Genomic DNA, 21791 nt, shown 5'->3' on the forward strand with positions numbered 1-21791 from the left:
GCGACCAAGAGGAAGCCAAACAACTGCTGAGAACTTCAGAGTCCAACAGACATGCGAAATTCACAGCAGAAGCAATAAAATATACAAGAAATATGAACGATCTCACCAGCTGCAAGCCAGCAAGAAGTAGACGGGGGCCGAGGCCGGAGGGTGCCGTAGACACAAAACCAGCCAGAGCAAAAGCGTACACAACCGTCACCCTTGAGTGATAGTAGTCGATTGAAGGGGTATCACGTGACCAGCACCATTGATGACGTAGTAGGCTACATGGGACGTAACCCAGGGTGTCAGTCATGCTGGTGCAGTCACTTTTTTAGTTGGGGTTGCTCCCCTTATACCTAGACGGGGTAGCTTTTATCATAACCTAAGCATCGAAGTGGGTCAATGCTAATCATGTGATTCGGAGTAAGATTATGTAATTATAATCTCATTTGTGTCACTCACCTCATGGTTTCAAAGTCAATACTGTCATCCACGTCCTCGTTCTCTTCTTCGCCTTTCTTGAAGGCAAACTTCTGAACCAGCTGCAAACAGGCCAGGCAAAACATTTACAACAGTGGCAGCAAAAGGCAAGCATAATTGGTACAAGCTCACCATTGAAGAGTTAAAACACACACACAAATAACTGAATGGAATGCAATTTTGTTACTTCTTAATTTTGGAATGTTTTTTTATTCAACACAGTTCTTCTTCTTCGATCATGGGCTGAAACTCCCACATTCACTCATGCTTTTGCACAAGTGGGGCTTTACGTGTATGACTGCTTTTACACGGTTCAAGAACAACTTTAAATGCAATTTCGTTCCCATCAAAACCATTCTCGAACTGACATGATACACCAATGAAAGAAAAGCGTCCAGGTAGTACATACGTGAGGTATGGTGTTCTCCACCCAGGCCTTGCTGGGCAGCACCGTATCCCACAGCACCAGGCCCCGACTCAGTGTCTGAAAAATACACAGGATATTTTACAACTTCATTTCATGCTTCTCTGGCTTCATATTTGTGTACTGCAAGCAAGTACATTTGACTATGTCAGTCCAACACATGTTATTTTTGCAATTCAGTCCGAATAGACGAATTCCAAAAATAACTGTCGGGTTTGTATGGGTTCTGAAAGAGTGAATGCCCTTGCTTTTTACTCGGACAAACACCGAATGGGCCAATCACTAGCAACGAATTTGTCAGAAACACGTGGACAGAAGCACGTGTGAAGTTATTTGTCAGAGGAAAAGCTAGGGTATTCACTCGTTCACAACACATACGAACCCAGTGGAGTTATTTTCGAAAATCGTCTATTAGATGTCTTCTCTGTAACAAAAATAATGAAAACCTACTCTGAGCAGGAGGAAGTCTGGTCGCACGTGATCCAACATGAACTGTGTGTCTGGTGCCTGTAACCACTCGGCCACAGCGCTGCACACAAAAAGTCCGCATTTTCACAGGTTGAACTATCACAGATGATGCTAACAATGTCTTACATTCTCGTTTTGGACACTTACACACAACATGAGTTAAAATTGAAGAACAACATTAGGCATCCACCACAAACAAAATTGACTCCCTATGACTACGCAATTAAATCTTGAAAGCTGTAGATGTATTTCTTTTTGTGTTTTTTTTTCTCTTTCCTTTACCCTTCTATTCCCGTATCGTCCGCCCAATCAAATATTGTATAGCTTTTAAGAGCACGTGTATAAGCTTTGCTTGTGCTCCATTTATTAATTTGATTGTATGCGGCTTTGTTATCTGTAATTTTTCTTAACAAAATTGTTTAAACCAACACAGTTTACCTGTTGCCAGTGTGGAAGAAGAGCATGCCAAGGGCCAGCGTGGCTCCGGGAGAAGTCACATCCACATTCACACAGTCACCCTCCTGCCCAGGAAGAAGCAAAAAGAATACACAAGGCACTCTTTGCAAGAAATACACAAAAGCAAACATTTTTGTGTGTAGACGCATAAAAATCGAAAATTTTATTGTAAATTTTCATTTAATAAATATACCTACCCGAATCACATGTAGCAGTTGACTCAGTCTAAAGTGCTAGGTCTGAAAAGGCTACCCGTCTAAGGGGAGCAACCCCAACTAAAAAAGTGTAAACGTAGCTATGGTAATGACGACGCACCCAGGGAGTTACCTCCCCTCCTGCGTACTACGTCACTACTGCTACTGACCACGTGACCCCTATCATTCGACTCGAAGAATAAAATCTCCAAATCATAAGCGGGGTAGGTGGGAGGGACTACGATATGTGATTCGGGTAGGTATATTTATTAAATGAAAATTTACAATAAAATTTTCGATTAAATTACATATTCCTACTCCGAATCACATGTAGCAGATTGAAACAACAAGGCGGTGGGCAAGAAAAAGTTCAAACTCACTCTCAAATCCTTGTCAAGAGCTGACCCCCTGCCACCATGGCAGGCAAAGCTCTAGATCCATCCTGGCGAAGAGCCGAGATGTCACGCAGGTAAAAATTCATGAAGACATCCTCGGAACGCCAGTATGCGGTGTGTAGCACCTCCTCCAGTCTTCTTGATCGTAACACGGCCAAGGAGGAAGCCCAAGCTCGCGTCTCGTGAGCCCGAGCTGATTCCAGAGGAAGGACAGGCTGTGTCCCCCCTTCATTGCGGCGGCTCCACTCGTAAGCATGCTTAATGAGCGCCGACACCCACCGGGCCAGAGTCGTCTTAGTAATATCCTTATGTCTCTCCGTATTGAGAGAAATAAACAAAAGCTTTTGAGCTGCGGATCTAAGAGACTGAGCACGGGCAAGGTAGATGTGAAGGGCTCTAACAGGGCAATTTACTAAGTCTGGGTCATTCGGAGCCAGAATAGTGGACAACGGCCTGACATGAACCAAAGGAGAAGCTCGCTCGGGAGCCTGGTTTTTCGCAAGAAACTCAGGTCGAAACCGCAAGGTAACGGACCCATCTGATTCAAAGGAAATGTCGTCCGAATTACCGGAAAGAGCGTGGATCTCACTGCCCCTTCGTGCCGATGCTAGCAGCAAAAGGAAAAGGGACTTGCGTGTAAGATTCGCAAAACTGGCATCTCTGAGAGGTTCAAAATCCGCTGAACGCAGAAACTCCATGACCAATAAGAGATCCCACTTAGGAACGGGCGTACGAGACTTGACGTCAGAAAGGGAAGCGCCCTTGATGACTCCAGCGATCACGCCACTAACATCTATAGAGCGACCTATCTGGCGTAGGGTCGCCGAGATGGCCGATCTTCTTACTTTCAACGAGGCAGCGGAAGCTCCCTGAGAGGACATGAAAGCAAGATGGTTCGCCACGTGCATCGTGCGGGGCGCCGTAGCATCCAGCCGATGCTCGTGACACCAGGTAACCCAGGCCCTCCAATGTGACTCATAAACGGACGAGGTAGATGCTCTGTGCGAGCGTCCTACCAGGTCCATGGTCAGATCTGATGCCCCTTTGCGCCTCAGAGAAGACCGCACAACCTCCACGCGTGAAGATTCAGCATCTGAGGCTCTGCGTGGAGGCTGCCGGTGTGAGGCTGTACCAGTTCTCCTCGCGTGAGAGCGAGAGGAATGGGAGGGCCCTGGGCGAGTCTCAGCAGGTCCGGGAACCACGGCTGAGACGGCCAAAGAGGAGCGATCAGCAGGAGGGACGGGCCCTCCTGCTCCGCCTTCCTGAGAACTCGCGTGAGCAACTGGAATGGCGGGAACGCGTAAGCCTCCAGGCCTGACCAGGAAATGTCCATCGCGTTCGTCTCCCACGCCTCGGGATCCGGGAATGGTGAGACGAACACTGGTAGTCTCTTCGAGAACCTGGTGGCAAAAAGGTCCACCTGAGGTTTCTGCACAAGAGACCAGAGACGATCCAGCGCTCCGTGAGTGATGGTCCACTCTGTTTGAAGCACTCTGTCGGAGCGGCTGAGCGCGTCCGCCAGAGTGTTCAAGCTTCCGGGCAGGTACCTGGCCGAAAGCCTGATTTGATGCTCTGAACACCAAATCAGGATCTCGCAGGCCCTGGCCGAAAGCGACGGAGACCGCGACCCTCCCTGCTTGTTGATGTAAGCTGCCACTGTCGTGTTGTCTGTAAACAGACGAACATGCTTGGCCTGAAGGGAGGGCCGGAACTTGTCCAGAGCTAGAGCCACGGCTTCTAGCTCCAGCAAGTTGATGTGCTGCATCCTCTGATCTGCCGACCACAGACCTGACGCAGTCAGCTGGTCTGTGTGAGCCCCCCACCCCACCAAGGACGCGTCCGTGAACAGGTCCAAGTCTGGGGCAGGAAGGGCTATCGGCACGCCCCTGCACACCCACTCCGTGTCCAGCCACGGAAGGGTAGCGGATTGGAACCATCCCCGGAGAGGGATGAGGGCATTCCAATCCACCGTGGGAGAGTCCACGAACGGCTTCAGCGCCAGCTGAAAGGGACGTTTGTGGACCCTCCCCAAGGGGACCAGGAGAGCCATGGACTCCATCTGCCCTAAGATGGAGGCCAAAGTCCGCAGGGAGGCCCTCGGGAGAGGCAAAGTGGAGCGTATGCACGCCTGGAGCTTGTCCACCCTCTTCTGAGAGGGCTGAACAGTCCAAGCCACCGTGTCGAAAGACATTCCCAAGTAGGTGAACGTCTGACACGGCGTCAGCTCCGACTTTGATCGGTTGATCGAGAAGCCAAACAAGTTGGCCTCCCGAAGAACCGATTGGGTATCCTGCTCGCACCCCGCCTGACTCTGACTCAGGATGAGCCAATCGTCCAGGTAGGCACGTAGCCGGACACCCCGCGACCTCACCAGCGCGCAGACCTGTCTCACGACCATGGTGAAGACCCAAGGGGCGAGAGACAGGCCGAAAGGAAGGGCGCGAAACTGGTAAACCTGACTTGCCCACCGGAAACGAAGCCATTTCCGGTCGGCTGGATGCATAAGAATATGGAAGTATGCATCCGTCAGGTCGATGGAAGTCGCCCAATCTCCCGGGCGGAGAGAGTCCCTGACCGACGCTGGCGTCTCCATCTTGAACCTTATCTCCCTCAAAAAGGTATTGAGGAACGACAGGTCCAAGACAGGACGCCATGCCCCTGAGGCTTTGGGGACGGCGAAAAGCCGTCCGTAAAACCCAGGGGAGCTGTGGTCGAGGACTTTCTCCACTGCGCCCTTCTGCACCAGGGAGTCTATTTCCGACCGAAGGACGGAAATGGCTTCCTGCGAGGAGGGAGGCCTGAACGCCGGCGGACGCCTGACCAGAGGAGCCTTGCCATCTTTCCAGAGAAGACGGAAGCCCGACCTCACGACCCCCACGATCCATTGACTCTGTATGGACACGAGCCAATGGGAAAGTGCCCGGGAAGGGCCCCCCGCCATCACCAGAGTGGAGGGCGGGGTGGGGGGGAGATCGGGAGCACTTCATTGGGGGTGAGGCTTGCTTCCAGAGCCGCCTCTCCCCCTGCCGGAAGACGGTCGTCTTCTCGAGCCCCGAGAAGAGGAACGTCCACGACCCTTGTCTGCCGGTTTGGGAGGGCCAGCAACCTTAGCCTGCTTAGGCTGAGAAGGCTGAGACTGCTTGGACTGCTTAAGGCTGTGCAGGGAAAAGTCAGAGAACTGCTGGTCCCTGTTAGCCTGAATTTCCTGTCTTCGGGCATCAAAAACGAGATGCCCAAAGAGGGAACCCTCCAAGACCGGTGAGGCACGCAAAGTGTCCTTGGTCGCCTGATCCGAAAACTGAGAGTGTGACAGGAAGAGATCCCGACGACACATAACAGAGTGCGCATAGTGCACAGCGGAAAGTCTCATCTGTTCTTCATTGACCCTCGCAAGAGCGGCCAACAAAGTGGAGACGTCATCCGCATCCTGATCCTCGCTGAGAGAGAACGGATTCAGTGAATCAGTGAGGGCACGAGAGAGGGCCCGAATGAGAGTCTCAGCAATGGAGGCAAGCTCCAGCTGCTGACGCCCTGCCTCTTCGGAAGCAATCAGAGTGTTCTCAGAAAAGAGCACGCCGTCATCCTTCTTGATAGGCTTGGCCAACAAGGCCAGCATCTCCGGAGGAACTGTCAAAGATGAACGCGGGAGAGCGAACGCATCCAACAAGTTCCTAGGAGACTTCTGCAAGACCAACCGCCTGTGAGACGACAGAGCGAATGCAGAAGCCTGAGAAGGCGAAGCCATCCACTGCTGAGCCAGCTCCGGAACTGAGCCGTGAGGCACGAGCAGCGGAACCGGAAGTGAAGGAATTCCGCTTCCGGAAGGAGATGGCTTGGCCAAAACCTGAGAAAGCTGAAAAGCTATGGATGGAGACTCCAAAAACCGGAAGTATGAGTCATCCTCCTTCCCAGAGCGAAAATCGGCCATCGCGGACGGTGCCGTCGAAGCGGCAGCCGAAGAGACCGAAGCCCCTTCCGCGAAATATCTCGAAGTGACCTCAGCAGCGGCCTCAAGAGCCACTTTGAGTCTCTCCGGATAACCAACACGTGCAGCCTCACTGGCGACGGACTGAATATCCGAAACATCCGGCGAAGGACCGAAGTCCACGTTGCTGGTAGAAGGGCGGTGAACACCGTAACCGGAAACCGGAAACCCGTCCACTCCAATACCATCCGAACTCATGCCCTGACTAGGGAAAGAGTAAGAGGACGGCATGCCCGCAGCCGCCGGAACCGGAACCGCAGTCGAAGCAACAACCGAAGACGGAAGCGCTGACTGCCCCGGCCAGGGCTGAGACACCTGCCCAAAGGGCTGGTGATGCCCCCCCGCGACCGCCACCTGAGAGGAAGCGGAAGCGGAAGAAGCAGCAGATCCGGTCTGAGCCGGAAAAGTATCAGACGCGACCGCGAAAAGCGGAAGCGCAGACACTGTGGACGGCGGCCGGAAGGCCGAATGCCCAGAGGGCCACGTCCGGTCAACCCCGGAAACGACCCCAGCGGGTGCGTACATCGGGGGACCTATGCTTCCGGCGAGTGCCGGAAGCGCAGCAGACGGAACCGGCTGGTCGACTCCGGAAACGACCCCAGCGGGTGCGTACGTCGGAGGACCTACGCTTCCGGCGAGTGCCGGAAGCGTCGAAGCCTGAACCAAATGCCGCCATTGCTCATCGACACGATGGTCTTCCGTGAAGCCAAAGTGAGAACGAACAGGGGTTTGCGGGTCGTGAACCCGCCGAAAAGGGCTGCTTCCCAGCAGGGAGCGTCCAGCGGCCTCACGAGGACCTACGGACCAGCCCAACTTACTTGCGTCGCCAACCACAGCGGTAGAAGGCACAGAAGCAACCGCCTCGGTCAAGGACAGCGTCACAGCCGGAAGCGGAAAGGAAGCCATCGACGGGACAACGGAAGTCGAAGGCTGAGAACGCACCATCTCCTCTCTCACCAACGTGCGAAGCTCGGGAACCAGCGAAGAAAGCAACGATGAAACCAGCGACGTCGAATCTGCAAGCGGCAGAGAAGACGAGCGAGAAACAACGGTACGCGTAGGTTGATTAGACTGCCCCACAACCGGCTGGTCATTCGGGGCAGAAATAGGGACCGTCATAACAGCATTGTTAGCCGCGTCAGAAACAACAACCAAAATAGGCTTAGGGACAGAAGTGGAAGACTTGGGTTTAATTTTCCCTTTCACATCAGCCTTGCCGCGCTCGCGCTTTTTGTCTCCGTCAGACATGCTGACAACAAAATGGAGACACAAAATTCCAAAATGGCTACCACAAAATACGTGACCAACACGTGGCCGAAAATTTCAAGTAGCAACTGAAAATTACGTTCGATACAAGTAAAGGAACGAGCTCACCAACTACCAGTGCAGCGGGTGAAGAGACGGGTGTGGGTGCCGGTGGGTGTCTAAGCAAACACCAAACAGCGAACTTCCACTAGAGCCAAAAAATTCACGACCTGCTCCCTAGAAAGCTGAAGTGTCGAATGATAGGGGTCACGTGGTCAGTAGCAGTAGTGACGTAGTACGCAGGAGGGGAGGTAACTCCCTGGGTGCGTCGTCATTACCATAGCTACGTTTACACTTTTTTAGTTGGGGTTGCTCCCCTTAGACGGGTAGCCTTTTCAGACCTAGCACTTTAGACTGAGTCAACTGCTACATGTGATTCGGAGTAGGAATATGTAATTTAATCAGTAGTTTTCTCTACAAAGCAACTGCATGTCTTCATTCCCTTCACCACTACCCCAACCAGATCATCTCTTACAGAAGTACAAGTCATTTAACTATGAAGATGTTCCACAAACCCCAGAGTAATGACTTTCTTTCTTTCTTTATTTGGTGTTTAACGTCGTTTTCAACCACGAAGGTTATATCGCGACGGGGAAAGGGGGGGAGATGGGATAGAGCCACTTGTTAATTGTTTCTTCTTCACAAAAGCACTAATCAAAAAATTGCTCCAGGGGCTTGCAACGTAGTACAATATATGACCTTACTGGGAGAATGCAAGTTTCCAGTACAAAGGACTTAACATTTCTTACATACTGCTTGACTAAAATCTTTACAAACATTGACTATATTCTATACAAGAAACACTTAACAAGGGTAAAAGGAGAAACAGAATCCGTTAGTCGCCTCTTACGACATGCTGGGGAGCATCGGGTAAATTCTTCCCCCTAACCCGCGGGGGGTATAGTAATGACAAAATGCCAGCGTCTGTAATTACAGGAATCAGAAAAGAAGAAGAAAGGTAATAAATGTTTACCTTGATAAGATAACTGGGTGACCTGTAGCGTTCCCTGTAGATACCAGGCTGAAAAAGAAGGTAAACACGACTTTAATAACCTGGGCTTTCATAATTTTGCTCTCTTGCTATTTTTATCTCATTTTAAAACCTAGAACCAAACAATTAACAGAAGCATGTTAAATAAAAGATAAATAGATAAATAAAATGTTTAAAAAAACTTTTGATATTGATGCATGTTTGTGTAGACACTAAAACTCACACCATAACACTAAAATGAACAAAGTAATTAGGACATTGAAGCTGTGGTGTAATGCGTGCATGTGACTTGTGAGTGAATGTGCTGAATGATAAGTTTGCTTGTTGACTGGTTGTTTTTAAACCTTCTAGAGGATCATATGTATCTGGTTGTTGTTTATAAAATGTAAACTATTAGTAGTAATGCCTGTATTGTTTGATGAATTAAATTCGATGTTTTAATGTGTATTGGGTTCAAAAGTCCTAATCGAAAATTTTTAATTAAATTTTCATTTGATTAATATACTTACCCGAGTCACATATTAGCATTGACGCAGTCGAGATGCTAGGTAGACTGAAAAACGCTATCCCGTCTATAGTATAAGGGAAGCAACCCAAGCAAAAAAGTAGCAAGCTTGCTACCCCGGGTTGCCTCCCGTAGCGTGCATCACGCCACAGATCTCGTACCCAATACGAGACACCCTCATTCGACTTCTAGAATACAAAGAAACTAAAAGCGGGGAAGGTGGGAGGGAATTACCTATGTGACTCGGGTAAGTATATTAATCAAATGAAAATTTAATTAAAAATTTTCGATTAAATTACATATTCTTACTCCGAGTCACATATTAGCAGATAACTCCAACAAGGTGGTGGGTAAGATCAAAAAGTTCAAACTCACTCTAAAGTTCTGGAGAGACAAAAGCCAGCTGCCGCCAAGGAAGGAATGGGCCGAGACCCATCCTGACAGAGGGCAGCAATGTCTGCAGAACCTGATAAGACAAAATCCTAGCGCCAGAAGCTGTGCGCAGGACATCATCCAAACCCCATAGGCCAAAAAGGCCAAGGAGGAGGCCCAGGCCCTGGAAAAGAGCTCGGGCCGAGCCGAAGGAAAGATAGCATAAGCTATGGCAAGGTGGAGGGCAAGAAAATCCCTTGCCAAGAAACTGGCCCACTGCCAAAAGTCAGGAAAGGATCCCGTGAGAAAGCAACCACTGACTCACTCTAAACCCTTGCCAGGAACTGGCCCACTGCCAAAGGACAGAAACGGACCGAGAACCACCCTGATTGACAGCCGAGATGTCTCTCAGGCAAGAAATGCGAAAGACCCTCAGAGAGCCAGTAAGCTGTGCCCAGCACTTCTTCCAATCTTCTGAACCGTAAAACAGTCCGGAAAAGGACCCCAGTCTTGGATAAACCCGACCAGGTAGAGGGAAGGACAAGCTGCCCCCCCCCCTTAAATGGAAGGAAATGCTAATGGCCTGGAAAAGATCCGTGCGTAAGGTTGCCGGCTAAGCCCTGAAAAGGACCGACCCTCACGGAGACCATAAGGCAAACATGCCAAAGTAAGAAAACTTTGGGATGGAGTGAGGCCCAAAGGCCGTTGAGAGAACAGTCAGCTCCGGAAGAGTGACCAAACTCCAAACCGGAAAGAGAGAGACGCCTGAGTATCAAGTACCAGGGTCCACCTCAATGAGCAAAACTCAAGGGAGACGGTCACCAGTCGTCCCATGCCCATCCCTGCGCAAGCAGAGAGAGGGGTAAAAAAGGGGACGAAGCGACCTAAGGTAGTGCCTAAGCACCGCAAATGCGGACCCGCAGTGGCCAAATCCTAATGTGACCGGAGACCGGAAACAAAAAGACAAAAGCCAGCGTGATCGCAGAGCAGACTGCTTGTAGGTAATTGAAAATGAATCGAAAAACCCGAAACAGAAAGGACGAAGCTGGTAAGAAAGACGGAAAACCGTGAAGCGAACCAGCCGTCAGCCTCCCGAGACCAGAGTTCTCAGTAATAGTCATAGTTGCAAGTGAAGAAGGGGTGACCAGGCCGGAAGCCCAACCCGGCAGAAATCGTCCCAACTCACATCATGCAAGCATGATGGAGAAGAGGAAGAGACGAAATCCGCAGTCACAAGAACCAATTGCCAAAGTCGCAACACGACAGGCAGGAGACTATAACACAGGCTAAGGCCGAGAGCCTTGCTGCCCGTAGGCCGGCCATCGCACCAAAGTACTCAAAGTACACAGGCACAGTAAGAAACCAAAAGTTTCGGCCGCCGAAAAAGATGCTGGCCTAGAGGCCAGCACCGAGAAAACTGGAACATTAGCTAGACCTCTGCCCAAAAGGGGAGGAGTAGCCAAACAACCTGAGAAAAAGTGACAAGCCAAGAATGACTTCTCAAACATGCATTGCCCAGACAATGCACCCTCAGGAAAATCTGAATGTTACTTCCGAGGCCAACTCAAGTGAACCTTAAGTTTGGACGAAACACCAGAACGCGTCTGATCGCTAGAGAAAGACAAAGTCAGACTCGGCGAAAGACAAACCTGGACCGAGTCCAGAAGCTCGTGGCAAGAGAAAACGGGGAAGCCCAAAGGCAGAAACCCCCCTTTAAACGGAAATCGACCTCTCAGCACCCATACGCTGGGAAAGAGAAAGAATGTCGAAGCCCGAAGCCACAAGCACAAGGAAAGCAACAACCACAAACTCCAACGGATGAAATGGCTGTTGCTCCCGCCGAGGCTAAAACCCCGAAGCCCTAAGGCCGGCTGTTGTTTCAAAAACCCAGCGTACCTATGACGGCTGTGAAAGAAACAATCTCACCTGAGCTGAGGACGTAGGCCGCTTAGGCTGAGTCCGCTTAGGTATAGCCTGCTTAGGAGCGGCCTGCTTTTGCTGCTTTCAAATTGAAGCTCAAAAGAAGGGAACCGCTGTTCTCTGTTGGTCTCAATCCCCTGCTTCTGGCATGAGAGGCCAGGCTGCCGGAGAGAGACCGTCCACCAAGGATGACGAACTGAGAATGTTCCTTGTCGACTCCTCAGAAAACCGGGAGTGGGCAAGAAACAAGTCCCTTCCGCACGAGACCTCATGGAAATAGTGCAGAGAGGACAGCCTCATCTGTGCCTCGTCCACCCTTGTAAGTGTGGAGAGGAGTGAGACACTTCCTCCGCGTCCTGCCCTTTACTAAGGGGAAAGGGCGCCAAGGAATCTGCCAGAGCGCGAGAAAGCGCCCGCAGGAGAGTCTCGGAAATGGAACAGAGTTCCAAAAGTTGTCAGCCCCCTTCCTCAGAGAATAGGAGATTCTGCCCATAGAGCGGCAGAACCGAATCCTTCCTCAACGGCTTCGTAAGAAGCGAAAGAAGTTCCGGCGTGACCGGAAACGGTGCACGCGGACGGGGAAAGGCCAACAGGCGGCTACGAGACGACCTTGGCCAAGGCAACTTCCTCTGGTCCGCTAAGGGCACGAAGGAGGAAGCCTGCGCAGGAGCGGCAAGGCATTCCGATGCCAGCTCCGAAGCTGAACCCTGAGGAACCAGCAACGAAACTGACGCCGGAGGCCACCCCCTGTCGAAGAGGGGGGCTCGGCGAAAAGGCAAAAAGGTGAAAAGCTACAAAGGGCGATTCTTCGAACCAGAAGTAGCTGCTTCCTCTTTGCCAACCGAAGTCCTTCCTGTTGGCAATCGATTGTGCTCATTCCCTAACTGAGGGGAGGATGAGAGGAATCAAAAACCAAGGAAAGTGGGAGAGAGGAGCTAGCGGCCACCACCGGAGTGTGTGGATGCTGCTGTCCCAACAGAGGCAAGAAGCCTGTATGCCCATAGGGCAAGGCTTGTTCGAAATTCACTGGCGACCAAACGGAAGCAGCGGGAACTGAACCGGAAAATCCGGGAGGAGCCGGAAGTGCGGCAGCAACAGCAGCGCTATGCCAACGCTGGTGCTGAGCCACCTACGAGCTGAAGCTCGGAACCCAAAGGTAGGCCGTAGGCCAGAACCGGAAGTGACAGTAACCTGTGCACTACCCGCTTGACCTACCCTCCTGCCAAGGCCGGAAGCGAAGCTGCCGGAAATGGCTGCCGTGCAAAGGGCAAAGCTCAAACCGGAAAGGGCCATGGGCTGCCCACACACCGATGAACTAACATTTCCAGCCGGAGCCGGAATAGAAGCTGTCGCGGACGACTGCTTACGTATAGCGCAGCTCAAGCAGGATGGGATCATTATTTGTCCACCTTCCAACGAGGCACTACTTCCGTGAACCGGAAGTGCCGCTGTCGCGTACGACTGTCGACGTAAGGCAAGGCTCGAACCGGACGTGACAGTAGCCTGTGCACTAACCAGTGAACCTACACTTCCGGTCGGAACCGGAAGAACAGCTGTCGCGGGCGACCGCTGTCATAGGACAAGGCTCGAACCAGACGTGACAGTAGTCTGTGCACTAGCAAGTGAACCTCTACTTCCGGCCGGAGCTGGAAGCGGCTGCCGCGAACGACTGCTGACGTAAATTCGGAAGCTGGCCAGAGCCGCCGAAGGCAGCTGCTCCTCGTACACGGACCCGAAGTCCGAAACGCCACCTGAAGGGGACGGCTCATAGCCAAAAGAACCCGACAAATGACGCTGCGAGGGAAGGCCGTAAGCCGAACGCCCATCCTGTTGGCCATCGATGAAACTCGCACCCCTGACTAAGAGGAAGATGAGAGTCACCAACAACCGAAGGCAGCTGAAGAGAGGAGCTAGCGGCCACCACCGAAGTGGGTGGCTGCTGCTGTCCCAACAGAGGCAAAAAGCCTGTATGCCCAGGAGAACCACCGTATTCGAAATTCACCGGCGACACAACGGAAGCAGCGGGAACCGAACCGGAAAAGCCGGGAGGAGCAGGGAGTGCAGACGCAACAGCAGAACTATGCCATAGCTGGTGCTGAGGAGTCTGCAAGCCACAACCCGGAAGCCCTAGGCCGGAACCGGAAGTGACAGATGACTGTGCACGACCCGTTTGACCTACATTTCCTGCCCAGGCAGGAAGAGCAGCTGCCGGAAACGGCTGCTGTAGCAGGGCAAGGCTCGAACCGGAAGGGACCATGGGCTGTCCGCAAACCAGTGAACCAACACTTCCGGCCGGAGCCGGAAGCGAAGCTGCCGCGAACGGCTGCTTACGTAAAGCGCAGCTCGAACCGGATGGGACCATGGTCTGTCCGCAACCAGTGAACCACCACTTCCGGCCGGAGCCGGAAGGAAGCTGCCGCGAACGACTGCTTACGTAAAGAGCAGCTCGAACCGGAGGGGACCATGGTCTGTCCGCAACCAGTGAACCACCACTTCCGGCCGGAGCCGGAAGGAAGCTGCCGCGAACGACTGCTTACGTAAAGCGCAGCTCGAACCGGAGGGGACCATGGTCTGTCCGCAACCAGTGAACCACTACTTCCGGGAACCGGAAGTGCAGCTGCCGCGGACGGCTGCTGCGAGCACATACCTTGCGTCGACCGTATCCCCAAAGGGACCTGCTCAGGTGCACTCCCGCAAGCGGAAGCCACCGAGCGCCGGCCGAGAAGAGAAACGCCTCCCTGTGCACGGACTCCAGAGCCATCACAGAAGCCAGCAGGCTGGACAGGTGATCAGGAACAAAGGAAGCCAACGACCGAGGGTCGCACACCCCCGGGAGGGAGGCAGAGCTGGAAACAGGGTCCGTCCGCGACATTTCTGTACGAACGAGCGTCCGAATTTCTGGAATCAAAGAAGACAAAAGGCTAGCAACAAGAGCGCCAGCCTCCGGCGCAGGTACAGGGGTAGAAACGGCCGTGGTAGCGGCCACACCCACCGCCCGACGAAGTTTCCTCCGGAGCCTAAATAGCCACAGAAAAACGAAGTTAGTCTTCGGGTCAGAAACGTAAACCGTGGGGTTCCTAGCGGAAGAGGTGGAAGCCGAGGACTTAGGTTTAACAGGGCCTTTGCCCCTACCCTCGGCCTTAGCCGCTCGCTTTTCTCACTATCAGACATGCTGTCACACGAGAAAAACAAACTACTGAAAATACACAAGTCTCTAGGACGTAAAACTTCAGCAGAATAAACTAGCACTAACGTACCAGCTACAAGCAGCTACCAATGCTACTGGTAAACGCTCAAAGTCCGTAGCACGAACCCAAACTAACCAGCAAAAAACACCACGTGTAAGCGAAAAATGGCGACCAAAATGGCGGCCACAGCAACAAACTACTGAGCAAAATTCGTAAGTCCGCGGACGGAAAAATTCTCAGCAGAATGGCAATGCAAACAACAACAAAAAGGAACAATCTCACCGCTAGAAACAGCTATGAGCAGACGGGGAGCCGAGGCCGGTAGGTGTCAAGCAGACAGCAAAAACGGCCTAGGAGCGAAATCAAGCACGACCTGTCTCTCTGGCTGAAAGATGTCGAATGAGGGTGTCTCGTATTGGGTACGAGATCTGTGGCGTGATGCACGCTACGGGAGGCAACCCGGGGTAGCAAGCTTGCTACTTTTTTGCTTGGGTTGCTTCCCTTATACTATAGACGGGATAGCGTTTTTCAGTCTACCTAGCATCTCGACTGCGTCAATGCTAATATGTGACTCGGAGTAAGAATATGTAATTTAATGTAGTATTATAATCCAGTATGCCTGTTGTTAGTTGTTTAATTTGTAGCCCCACAAGTCTGTGTTACATCTTCGTTCTGTTTTAGATCTGTACGCTTTTATGTGAGTTCTGTTTTATTGCCAGACTTTTTATGTGTAACTATGTGTCTATTACTTATCTTACGTTGTTTTTTTGTTTTTTCATCTTTTTAAAATCAATTTTTGTAGATTATCTTATATAACCATAAGTGGTCGTTGTCTATGAATTTTTTAATGCTTGTATGTTATTTCTTACGAAAAAAACTTTTTATATGTAAAATGTTAAATTTTAATGTCTAATGTAAAGCGCCATGAGACTGCCATTGGCAGTGAACAGCGCTATAAAAGAATGTTTTATTATTATTATTATACGTAAGATGTCAAATGCATCATATCTATCACCAAAAGTCACAAACTCTGTAACAAACCCAGCTAAAGATGACAAAATTAGCAACCATACTTTACAATGCTCAAAAGAAATACAAAGCTGGAATGCTATATTCTCAAAGCTATTCCCTGAACAGCACAGCATTTTACTTTCTTTCTTTATTTGGTGTTTAACATCGTTTTCAACCACGAAGGTTATATCGCGACGGCAGCGTTTTACTGAATGAAGACCTTTGTGCACACACAATCTGAGAAGCTACACCCACCAGAGGCCGCCTCTGTCCACCAACCATGAGATGACACAGGATGTCAGCCATACTGTGGTTGGACAATCCAATTGCTTGCTTCCCTTTCTGAAACCGGTCACATCAGTCCATGTCACAGTTCAGAGTGAAATCCATACTTTCAAAAATACATAAACCAAACAGTCGAAGTGACAACTCAGGGTGGATCATCACTTACTGGACGGATGCCAATCAGCTCGTTTAATATTTTACTCAGCATACTCTGTCCATCTATCGAACTGGATGGTTAACATAGGTGACATTTTTTAAAAGCAAAATTCATGTTCTCATTGCTGAACTAGTCGACAACATTTGAGTCCATCACACAATATCTCAGCTTGTTTTTCATGTGTAAACATTATACAGTCATGTTGAAGTTCATAAGCTCAGGTTAAAGCAAACCCATGGGTGAGTTGTTACAAATTTCATACAAAATGAAAGAATGTAGACCCACCCCAAACATGACGAGGCCGAGAGCCAGTCCAGCAGCCAGGGAGTAGGACTCTCTGTCAATACAGTTCTCCATCTCCGGACCTGGGGGTCGACCTGCACAAACACCATACCATTTTCTTAAGCAGAACATTTTGAAGAAGAGCAAAAGCAAAACAATGCATAGTTCTTTCACATCAGTTTATTGAGCACATATTGACTTACTCTCACAGCAGCACTTACAGGAAGGTGCAACTAAGTGGTCTACTGCACAGATGTATGATGTATTCCGCCAGTCTCATCAAAAAGCATTGCAACTCTCTAAATTCTAGTCTAAAATACAACCTGGCTAAAGCCAGTAAACCCCATTCATATCCATTTAATCTATGAAAAGATGTGTATGACACTGCCTGTTAGCCAAAAGAACAGAACTTGTGACACATAAATATGTGAGATTCCTTTACAGACTGCCAGCACATCAACCCTCAGAATCCAGAAGCAAAGTGCTTCCTGTAAAAACAATTCAGCTCACCATATCAGATCTGACCAGACTTTTTATATGGAATATAGCCATCCCTCCACTTGGGACTTATACCCAAAATGAACACAGTGATTGCCTGCTGTGCAGCTTGAGATGCAGTTTGGGATGAAATAATTTCACAGATTGGCACTTGGAGCCATAGACTTGATAAAGTAATCAATTCATACAAAATATCCCAATCTCAGACCTGTTTACCCCCAACACTTGACAAGAGTAATGGTCAAGTAAAAAAATAGTAAACTGATGACCAAAATAGTAACCCAGTGGTTACAAACGCCAACATTAGCAACACAAACCTAATTTGAAGCACATTTGAAAATCGTAGTCAGCACTCAAATGGAGTATTTTTCCAAAAAAATCAAACAAAATAGTAATAAATTACTCCAAAATAGTAAGGGTAAACAGGTCTGAATAACTCCTCGTGTAGGGCCATCTAACTATTGTTCATTTTGTACGCAAGCAAAATTCACCTCTCTCCCTCTAGTTCCTGGTGGGTATTGGTACAGTACATAAACACAAATGTTTGCAATCTGCAAAATTCTACCTTGGCAAAAGCAATCAGTCAAAAAAGATAACACTGCATCTGGCAACATTTCCTACAAAACGGATCATTCTCTCGACGAATCTGCACAGAGGGCACCTAGGCTGTTGATTGTTTACATGTGTTCAAGTGGAGGTACGGTCATGTCCCATGTAAAAAGGCCTGGCCAGATCCCAGACGGTGAACCAAGCACATCAACTTTATTTCCTTAATAAAATAATATGCACTAGTTTCCTGTGAGGTCGCATCAATTCAGCCAGATGATGAGTCTAATTGTTCACATACGAAAGACCATGCTGGGAAGCTGTACTGATGCTAATTTTCTCTAACATACAACCACCTGATGCGGATTTTCTCTGATGACTAAACCCACAAGATGCGTATTGTCTCTGACGTATAGTGGTATACCCACCTATCTCAGCCAGCAGCACCTCAGCCATGTGCGTGTGAGCGGTTCCCTGGTAGACCAGTCCCACTCCCAGCACTGCCGCCACCTGCACGTTGTGGGGAATGTTTAGCTCTGTGGACGTCGGGGGAAGCAGCGCAGGGACGTGGACACTCAAAATCTTTGTGGTGGCCAGGTCCATCATACCACGCCTAAAATAAATTCAAAGCTACAGTCAAACCTGTGAACAACGACCAACTAAGGGACCGACCAAAGTCTTTATAGACAGATGGTTACTAATACTATGGAAAGGCGAATTATATAAAAGAAATATTTGTCTCGGATCCTTCGGAGCAGTCGTTGTGGGAAGGTGGTTGCTGTCGAGTGGTGGTCCCAAAGGCAAGGTTCAACCGCATTACAAAAATGAACACTGCTATTTAATTTTCACAAAGTTTCTATAAAATTCGCCCATATGTCAGAATGCATAGATTTTATGACCCTTCTTCATGTAAGTATGGAAACAATTGAACAACAAGAAGAAAACATAACAATCAACTACTTATTCTTCCATCAACACAAAGAAGAAGGATTGAACAGAAACATTGCATAACTTACTTTGCTGCAGACAGTCCCAACAGGATCCCAATGGTTGTCATTTCATGGCCCTGAAGCAGAAAAGTAAGTGTTCTTCTTTTAAAGTTTATAGCATGAAGATTACACTTTAAATCCAAGCACTCGAAAGAAATAAACCCGAAAATCCTTCATATGCCAAGGTATGATCTGTTACAGCTGTATGAATGGCATACAGCCAAAAGACTCCCCAGTAACATAGAATAACATGAAAAACAGATTCATTTTGTCATTATCATTTTCAGTCCCTTCCTCCCAGTGGAAAGCTAGCAGCACCAGAGTCACGCTACCCAAGTGTGTGCGTGTAATCAGCCACCTGCACCACTATGGCAGAATGACTGAGGACTTTTAATAGCCACAGTGGTGACACGGAGGTGGAACATGGGTACCGTCTCTGAGTTTGCACATAAAGTTAACCCGTGTCTGTCCCGGTCTGGATTCAAACCTGTGGCCCACGGATCACAAGTCTAGTGCTCTACTAACTGAGCTAGTGGCCCCCCAAAAGATCACTTAAACGTTTGCCAGGCAACATAATCTCTGAACAAAAAATCCCATCAAATCAGACCGAGCCCGCTCACCTTGCTGAGGTAGTCATGCTTATTCAGCGTGTCCAGGTTGGGGAGGTGACCATTCAACCCCAGAGCCATCAGGAACCCAGCATACTCGTTGGTCAGCTCGTTGTTCTTGGGTCGGTTGTAGATAATCCATGCTGACTCCACCTGGCCACAGTGCAAAGCAAATAATATCAGAAATAAAAATATGACATTACAGGGATAAAAGTTGGGAAAATGGAAAATTAGGAGGAAAAAAGACCAGGCCTGAGGTGTACGAACCAAAAGTGGGTGCCACCCAAACGGGAGAGAACAAACCGCGGGGTCTGATTGGTTGAAATCACAACACATCTCAGTTTCAACCAATCCAACACTGCAGGTGGCTCCCGTTTGGGTGGTAACTTTCTCCTGCACCCAGGGGTCCAGAGGGAGGAGGGGGATGCCAGGAACTCCCTGGGGTCAAGGGGGCACACTTACAGTATTTTCTCTGATAAGTTTGAAAATGTATGGCTAACAGTAACTTCTTCCCTGAACTTCGTCATAAGACGAGTCTAAATACTGGCCCAAGTTCAACTCCAAGAGACCACCAAAAGGTTGAACAGCAGGTAATGAGTTACCTGAGAGAAGTTAGCGATGCGCAGTCCGGCAGCCACACCATTGTGGAAGTGTGGCCAACCGGTCATGTTAGGGGGGACCTCCACACGCGACAGCTCCACCATTGTGTTCCTATACCATACACATACAATACAACATGTACACTTTTCTACACACGGAATGCCTCTTCCTTGTGTTCCTATACCACACACATACAATACAACATGTACACTCTTCCACACACTGAATGCCTCTTCCTTGTGTTCCTATACCACACACATTCAATACAAAATGTACACTCTTCTACACACTGAATGCCTCTTCCTTGTGTTCCTATACCACACACATACAATACAAAATGTACACTCTTCTGCACACTGAATGCCTCTTCCTTGTGTTCCTATACCACACACATACAATACAAAATGTACACTCTTCTGCACACTGAATGCCCTCTTCCTTGTGTTCCTATACCACACACATACAACACAAAATGTACACTCTTCTGCACACTGAATGCCCTCTTCCTTGTGTTCCTATACCGCACCCATACAATACAAAATGTACACTTTTCTACACACTGAATGCTTCTTCAAAACAATACCAAAAATATCAAGCACTGAATGCCCTCTTCCTTGTGTTCCTATACCACACACATACAACACAAAATGTACACTCTTCTGCACACTGAATGCCTCTTCCTTGTGTTCCTATACCGCACCCATACAATACAAAATGTACACTTTTCTACACACTGAATGCTTCTTCAAAACAATACCAAAAATATCAAGCACTAAATGCCTCTTCCTTGTGTTCCCATACCACACACATACAATACAAAATATACTGCGGGTATGGATATTTGTGGTTTGGGTTATGTGTGTATTGATGTGTACTTTTATGTGTCTATATGTTTTGAGAGTGTGTTTTTCTGTTTGTTGCATTCAGATAATAAAGATTATTGAATTGAATTGAATTGAATTGAATTGAATTGAATACACTTTACTACACACTGAATGCTTCTTCAAAACAGTACAAACAAAATATCAAACATAGAATGCCTCTTCCAACCACCAAACGAACATCTTGCCATGCTCCTTGGGACAATGACAGAAATCAGTTCCACCAATGCGTTTCAGTTCAAACAAAAGCATCAATGGATACATTACTTCAAGTCTGGAGCAACCACCTTGTTACTGCTAAGAAAGTTTCCATAAGAACACATCAATTAACTTTATTTTTTTGCCAAAACAGAAACAAAGTGACTACTTTGTTATGGCTCATAGTTTTCTTGATCACAGATCATTTATTCTATTTCCTTGCAAAACAGAACAAAACTATCTGTAAGAACTAGCTCACAATACACTTCAACCTTTCTTTCTTTATTTGGTGTTTAACGTCGTTTTCAACCGTTCAAGGTTATATCGCGACGGGGAAAGGGGGGGAATGGGATAGAGCCACTTGTTAATTGTTTCTTCTTCACAAAAGCACTCATCAAAAAATTGCTCCTGGGGCTTCCAACGTAGTACAATATATGACCTTACTGGGAAAATGCAAGTTTCCAGTACAAAGGACTTAACATTTCTTACATACTGCTTGACTAAAATCTTTACAAACATTGACGATATTCTATACAAGAAACACTTAACAAGGGTAAAAGGAGAAACAGAATCCGTTAGTCGCCTCTTACGACATGCTGGGGAGCATCGGGTAAATTCTTCCCCCTAACCCGCGGGGGGTAAAGTTATCCCTATTTTTTCTTCTTCTTCTTCTTCTTCTGCGTTCGTGGGCTGAAACTCCCACGTGCACTCGTGGTTTGCACGAGTGGAATTTTACGTGTATGACCGTTTTTACCCCGCCATTTAGGCAGCCATACGCCGCTTTCGGAGGAAGCATGCTGGGTATTTTCGTGTTTCTATAACCCACCGAACTCTGACATGGATTACAGGATCTTTTTCGTGCGCACTTGGTCTTGTGCTTGCGTGTACACACGGGGGTGTTCGGACACCGAGGAGAGTCTGCACACAAAGTTGACTCTGAGAAATAAATCTCTCGCCGAATGTGGGGACGAACTCACGCTGACAGCGGCCAACTGGATACAAATCCAGCGCGCTACCGACTGAGCTACATCCCCGCCCCATCCCTATTTTTAAGACTCCCTCCCTTTTAAG

At 48.8% G+C, this 21791-nt stretch overlaps 1 protein-coding gene across 1 annotated transcript in view; it reads right to left on the reverse strand.

Annotated features, from left to right (window-relative positions):
• Positions 1–21791, reverse strand: part of LOC138953408 (anaphase-promoting complex subunit 1-like) — a 116358-nt gene that overhangs the window by 36356 nt on the left and 58211 nt on the right. The window contains exons 29-39 of the mRNA XM_070325208.1: positions 19644–19752; positions 19054–19194; positions 18461–18510; positions 17873–18057; positions 16404–16495; positions 15932–16018; positions 8663–8710; positions 1793–1875; positions 1337–1415; positions 872–946; positions 445–524 (exon numbers count right to left, since the gene is read on the reverse strand). Coding sequence (XP_070181309.1) covers positions 445–524; positions 872–946; positions 1337–1415; positions 1793–1875; positions 8663–8710; positions 15932–16018; positions 16404–16495; positions 17873–18057; positions 18461–18510; positions 19054–19194; positions 19644–19752 — 1029 coding nt within the window. The remainder of the gene's footprint in view (positions 1–444; positions 525–871; positions 947–1336; positions 1416–1792; positions 1876–8662; positions 8711–15931; positions 16019–16403; positions 16496–17872; positions 18058–18460; positions 18511–19053; positions 19195–19643; positions 19753–21791) is intronic.

Source organism: Littorina saxatilis, linkage group LG17 (assembly GCF_037325665.1).
Source record: "Littorina saxatilis isolate snail1 linkage group LG17, US_GU_Lsax_2.0, whole genome shotgun sequence".
NCBI classification, from domain to species: domain Eukaryota; kingdom Metazoa; phylum Mollusca; class Gastropoda; order Littorinimorpha; family Littorinidae; genus Littorina; species Littorina saxatilis.